Source organism: Echinops telfairi, unplaced genomic scaffold, assembly GCF_000313985.2.
Source record: "Echinops telfairi isolate 266 unplaced genomic scaffold, ASM31398v2 ScPeMD7_5592;HRSCAF=6446, whole genome shotgun sequence".
Taxonomy (NCBI): Eukaryota; Metazoa; Chordata; class Mammalia; order Afrosoricida; family Tenrecidae; genus Echinops; species Echinops telfairi.
The window spans coordinates 11,005,466-11,011,573 of NW_022109491.1; the positions used below are offsets into that span (position 1 = coordinate 11,005,466).

The 6,108-nt window shown below is 56.8% G+C and overlaps 2 protein-coding genes across 2 annotated transcripts in view; both read right to left on the reverse strand.

Moving 5' to 3' along the window:
- UBE2C (ubiquitin conjugating enzyme E2 C) overlaps window positions 1–1,507 on the reverse strand; it is a 7,917-nt gene extending 6,410 nt beyond the window's left edge. The window contains exons 1-3 of the mRNA XM_004698299.3: window positions 1,310–1,507; window positions 839–866; window positions 137–223 (exon numbers count right to left, since the gene is read on the reverse strand). Of these exons, the coding sequence (XP_004698356.2) occupies window positions 137–223; window positions 839–866; window positions 1,310–1,410 (216 nt within the window). The 5' untranslated portion in view covers window positions 1,411–1,507. The remainder of the gene's footprint in view (window positions 1–136; window positions 224–838; window positions 867–1,309) is intronic.
- A 736-nt stretch (window positions 1,508–2,243) lies between these two features.
- The window catches only part of DNTTIP1 (deoxynucleotidyltransferase terminal interacting protein 1), a 10,405-nt gene continuing 6,540 nt past the window's right edge, over window positions 2,244–6,108 (reverse strand). Inside the window, exons 7-11 of the mRNA XM_045295490.1 lie at window positions 6,015–6,073; window positions 5,871–5,931; window positions 3,548–3,619; window positions 2,719–2,774; window positions 2,244–2,604 (exon numbers count right to left, since the gene is read on the reverse strand). Coding sequence (XP_045151425.1) covers window positions 2,469–2,604; window positions 2,719–2,774; window positions 3,548–3,619; window positions 5,871–5,931; window positions 6,015–6,073 — 384 coding nt within the window. The 3' untranslated portion in view covers window positions 2,244–2,468. The remainder of the gene's footprint in view (window positions 2,605–2,718; window positions 2,775–3,547; window positions 3,620–5,870; window positions 5,932–6,014; window positions 6,074–6,108) is intronic.

Below are 6,108 nucleotides of genomic sequence, written 5' to 3' on the forward strand. Positions count from 1 at the left end.
TTTTATTCTAACTTGGGAAGAAAACAAACCCAACAGGCTCGGAGCAGTGAGCAGCTCGCCTCAGAGGAGGGATTAGCCCTGCAGAAGCAGACCAGGTACCTGAGTTTCTCCCTCTGCACCCCAACTCTATACTTACTGTACCAGCTGCTCCGTGGATGGTCCCTATCCACTTGAAAAGGTTGTCTGATTCCGGGAAGGCAGAGATTCCTTTGTCGCCAGACATCTGGGGAGGGAATGACACTTCCTGGGTATCACAATGCAGACCTGTGGCGTGCCCCTACCCCTCAGCCTTGCCACGTTTTGATCCAAAATAAAGTGACTGGGTTGAGAGGCGCCTACTGGGGGATGTGATTAGACTCGTAGGGTCAGACACACCCGTTTGGAGCAGGCCTGGTAGGGCAGCAAGGGTTTATGCAGGGGAGCCTGAGACTGCTCTCGGTACCCACACTCCCCTTGGTTGCTGGGCCTCCACACAGTCCCAGCCAGTTAGTCACATAAAGGCTTCACAGACCAGAGAGAGGGGCACGTGGGAGCAGCTGGGAGAATTCGGGCTGAATAGTCTCTGGGACTTCTAGGGGGAGAGCACTTCATGGGGCGCCGGGATGGGAAATGCTCCCAGAGGGGCGTCGGGCAGTGAAGCGGAGCCAGCTGGATGGAGGGAAGGCCTGGGACGAGAACTTTTGCACGAGGGGATGGGACAGGCAAAGAAAAAGTGGAGGAGGAGCTGTGGGTGCCCATTTCCAGCTCAATATTCAGCAAAGGGCGTGCCGTGGGAGGGCGGCTAATAGTGACTGGGTGGGACCACTTGGCTGGGGACGTGCGCGGCTTAGTCACTCACCATGAGGGTCATCAGCTCCTGTTGTAGCCTGTAAAGGGAGCATCGTGTCACCTGGGGTCTGGCGAGCAGCCACGGAGGTTTCCCCCTCGGCCCATCTCTACAGTCGGGCCGATGGAGTCCAGACCCTCCCTCGTTGTAGGCTCCTGCCGGAAGCTCCTGGCACGTTGTCATTACTACTCCCGGGCGTCCCTCCCGGCTCTCAACCTCAATCTCTCCCCGCTCGCCCGGCCCCCAAAGGCAGAGGGTCCCGAGTAGCCTCCTCTGGGTCCCGCCGCGGGCGAGAGCAGGGCAGCGTCCCCACCCACCCATCCAAATTCGGAAGGGTTTCAAAGAGCAGCGGTCCAGGCGTAGCCTCGCTGCCCTCCAGGCTGCCCGGGCCCCCGGAGGAGGTGGGGGTCTCGGAGGTCCAGCTCTCAGCTCGTGCCGCGGCACGCCGGGCGCCGGAGGGTGTTTCACCTCTGCCTCGCTTACCTCTTGCCCACGGAACCCCGGGCTGCGCCCCCGCTGGGCTCGGCTCCTTTTCGGGCGGCTACGACACTGGCTGCGGCTGGGTCGCGGTTTTGGGAGGCCATTCGCACGGTGTTGGCAGACAGGGTCTCGGAAGACTGGACGGCAACTGCAGGGTAGTGTGTCCACCCGCTCGCGTTTGAATTGTAACCCTCTGACAGCGTCAGCCAATCAGCGGCCCGCTTGGGTTTGATCCAGCCAATGGAGCGCTCCGTTACTGCGCAACCGTTGGACCCACCCACCAACGCGTCACTATCGGGCAGCAGGCTCTAGCTCCTGAGACGATTGGCAGGAGAGGCTGCCGGTAACTAATGTATCTATACTGGATTGGTGGAAAACGCCGACCATTAAAGGGCTAGAAAACGTGCACGTGGGATGAACGCCTTAAAGTCAAACGCGCAGCTGTTTTAGCATCTGGCCTGACACACCCAACCAAGCCCTCTTCTGGCCTGGACTGTCTCCACTTTCGGGGAAAGTCACCTTCCCCCCTTCTCCATTATAGTGCTCTTTCCTGGAACTCCAGGTGTCTTGACAATCTAAGCGAGCGGGGCAGGGGGTGGAGGGTGGGAGGGCAACTAGAAGCTAATAACCAAGCAGTGGGCTTGCTGTGGGACCTTAGAGGTGTCAGTCTGGGGTAGTAATGCCATTCGGCAGTTTTTCACGTGGGCCCTCCCCCAACTCAGCCCATCACATCTAACCCTTAGAGGGTGAAGAGCTAAGAAACCGAGGGCCAGGGTAGTTGCCCTCATAAAACAGACTTAAAGGGCCGCAGGGGCATCCATCCTAGATGCAACCTGGGAAGGGGACCAGGTGGGTCCCTTCACTCTTCAGACAGTCTCTTCCAGAGCTCCGGAGGTGTCTTGGTTGCCACAGGGTGGACCACACAGCAGGCTCACCATCTGGCTTTATTACAAACCTTTTAATTGCTTCTTATCCCAGTAACTCTCACAATACAGAACCACATGCCAGTCTGGGGTGCTCTGCGCCGAGTCACTACGACTAGCCCAGGCACAGGGCAATAAAGCTGGCATCCTGCAAGAAGAAGGCCCGCGTGCGCAGAGGTGGCTCCAGCCACAGGAGACGGGGCCTCAGAGGATGTCCAAGTGCAGTCAGGGGCCTGGTCTCAGGTCTGGGGGGGTGCCTCGGCACGGTGTTCATGTTCAGTCCGGAGGGTTTCCATGTACTTGCGCATCTTCTCAACCATCCAGGTGGGGAGGACAAAGGATTTCAGCTCCTCCAACTTCAGGTCGAGGCAGGCCCTGGCAGAGACAGGAAGGAGGGACATCTGAGCAAGGCAGGCTGTGGGCCCGTCCTCATCCCCAGGGCCCCTGAGGCAGTGCGTATCGGAGGGACAGGAGACCCAGGGGCTTTACCTGTAGTCATCGCTGGCAGCGAGGTCCCGGATGTCCTCTTCAATGAGGAGGTAGGCCTGGGGAGGGCAGTAGCAGGGAGCATTCAGTGGCCCCAAGTGCACCTGACTGCACACCTGCTTCACTTCATGGTAAGGCCTGCCCCTGGGCTTGCAGGGGCGCTGTGAGGGGCTGTCCGGGAACGAGCTCCCAGAGACAGCTCTTCACTCCTCTGGGAAGTTTATGGATAGAACGGAGGCTGGGGGTTAATTTTCCATAGCCTCTTCTTTTCAAAAAGGTTCCCAAGTGGGCTTACTCCACAAGGGCGAGGGAGCTGGTGAACCGTACACGCTAACAGGAAGCCAGGAGGATGCTTTCCGGGGGCTTTGGGACTGACACACTTTGGTCTTGGGCTTCAGGGCAAAACAGAAGCCATGGCAGATGGCACTGCTGACTGGCGCTGGGCGCGTCCTGGTGGAGAACTGTTGTGGGCTAAGGCCGATGCCAGCTCTGGGTGAAGGGGGAGGGGGTGTCCCCCTGAGAGCCCCCCACAGACGGGATGCTGTTCATTACATTGGGATGGGATGCCTTCTCTGGGAGGCAGTTTTCCCCCAGCCCTGTTTCTTTTTGATTTTTCTCATAGACCCTGTGAACTAGGTAATCAAACTTATATTCCAGAGAGGTGGTCTGGGGCGGGGGATGAAGTGTGCAGGTGATACCTAGGCATAGGAAAGGGAATCCTGGGGCCACAGGAATGGGCCCGCTCTACTCTAAAGTCTCTTTCTCACAGCCAACCATAGAGAGTCAGAGTCCTGGTGGGCCCAGGACAGAGGTCTGTGGGGACAATGCTTACCATCTTCCCCCCTGTTGCCCGCATATGATGCTGCTCTGCCAGCCAGTGCTTGTCTTGGGGGTCAGCTGCATACTGTGAGGGACAAAGGCACAGGGGAAACTTTAGGCTGGTGCAGGGGGTGGACCTTGCTCACTGGGGCCCAGAGCCGACTCTTGGCATTCGCTTGAGTGGTTCTTACCAACAAGACCTTGTCCTGGTCTGGCGGGTGGGGAGGGCTCACCAGTGTCTGCAGAGAAAGCTAATTCCTAGGAGGCTAGGGTAAAGGACTCATTTTCCAAAGATCTAGGGCACTTCTAGTTCCCACACCCCTTGTTTCTCAAAACACAGCATCTCTAGAGGCGAGTGGGACTGGGACACATTTATTTCGAGCTGTTGCTTTCACAAAGTGACGCGAGGCAGGGCACTTGCAGCACCCAGGTTACCAAGGTGGCCATAGCTCTATGTGAGAAACCAGGACACCTCGTGCCCAGGGGAGGGAGACGAGATTCCTGGTTAAGAACCTGGCTGTGGTGTTACACAAACCCAAACGGAACCAAACTCACAGCCACTGAGTTGATTCTAACTCGCAGTCACCCTCTAGGACAGAGTAGAAAGGCCTTGTGGGTGTCTGAGACTGTAACCCTTCATGGGAGTAGGAAGCCGCATCTTTCCCTGAACAGTGGGTGGTTTCAAACTGCTGACCTTGGGGGTTAGAAGCCCCAATGTGTAATCTACTACACCCTGGGGCACCTGTGGTGTCCCCATTTTAGATGATGTAAACCTGGGCATACTTTTCTTGGGTCTCAGTTTTCCCACATGTAAAATGACACAGGGTTGTTAAGCATGAGATCGTGAATACCAAGTGCTACACTCGGTCTCTGGTACTTAAAAAAGCGTTTGAGAAAGGTAGGCTTTATCAACTAGGAAGCGTATTTGAGACAGCCGGACACTCTGGCCTGCCCGGTCATCACCCTTCGGTGATAAGTGACTAGGTCACTTCCCAAGTGACAGGAGTAGTAATCAAGATTTTAGAGGCACGCACTCTGAGCCAGCACTTCCCCTTTCAGGACCTGCCCCTCAGCACCCCTACCCGCATACAAGGACTCTGGTGCCAGAAGGGCTGCTGCAGTGTTGTTCTCTACCGCAAATAGTGTGCGTAAACTTTGTCAATGGGGGAGTGACTATGGGATGTCTATTCTAGACAGAACCACACAACAACCTCGCCACCAGTTGATTCCACATCAGCGATCCCCCAGGGCAGAGTGGAACTGCCCTTTGGGGTTTCTGAGCATGTGAATGTTCCTCCCGTGGAGCAGCTGGGGGGTTCACACTGCTGGCCCTTTGGTTACCTGCTCAGTGTGTGACCCACTGGGCCACCTGGGCTCCCGAGTAGCTACTGAAAAGTGACAGGATGAGGGCTGGATTTAACAACAACCAGAACCCATCTCTGAGACAGCACTCACGCAATGCACAGCACTCAGCACACTGCAGTGAGGGACCAGGCGTCACTCCTTTAGCTTTGCCGGCACCGATGAGGGGCTTCCAAAAGTGCATGGAAACAGTAAGCTAGCCTTTCAGTCCCCTTTCCCATGAGCTTCTTGAAGCTCCCTCGTCTACCTTTGTTTTGAAGTCATCTTTTTGTTGTCTGCTTAAAAAAGCACCCGTGAGAAATGTAAAACCCTCAGGTGGACAGAAACAGGCCGCTGCTGGCCTCTGCTCAGCAGAGGCAGTGCTGTCGGATTTGGCCGTGCTGTAGTTCCAGCACATCGTGCATCGTGCATCATTCCCCCAGAATGCCTGCTGGCTTTTGAGACCACCAAAAATACAGATTCGCCTAAGAGGGCAGGCGAGTGAATTCCAGGCCTGACCGCCCCACCCCCCAAAAGCTGTTCTCAGGAGCACCCTCTCCTGTGAGAAGGTCCAGCAGGGCCTGCGTCCCACTCCTTACTCCCGAGCCCTGGTGGTGCGGTAGTGTAAGTGCTCCCCTGCTAACCATGGGGCATGCATGGGGATGCCAGTGCAGTGCTGCGAGAGGAAGGAGTCTGCCTCCGCACGTCTTAGAAACCCTCTGGGGCAGCTCTACTCGGACTCCTCGCTGAGGAACCTGGGGCCCGGCACTTAGTCTTTCTCAAAGTGCCTGTTTTCAGTTATAAAAATAAGAAGAATACTATCGGCCTTCCAGACGGTACCAGGGCACAATGGAAGTGTGGTTTAAATCAGTGCCCGGCACACGGGAAGGCGGAGGCGCTGCTGCAGCCTGAGTTCCCGGCACAGCGATGCCCATGGTTGTTCCAAGCGCATCAGTGCCGTGCAGGAGCCTGGTTGGCTCTCACCCCTCACCTACCTTGAAGAGGTGCGGATGCTTGATGTAGATCCTCCCTCTGGTGCCTCCCATGCCCAGCGCCCTGAAAAGTAACGGGGGAGGTAAGGAGTCCAGCGGTGGCCCTGAGCTGCCCCCCACAGTGCACGCCACATCTCTCAGACGTACTTGTTGGCTCGGGATCCCAACACAAAGGTGGTGGATTCGTTCAGGCGAGCTGGGTCCCACTGTGGGAAAAACAGAGGCTCATGAGGGGGCGGCG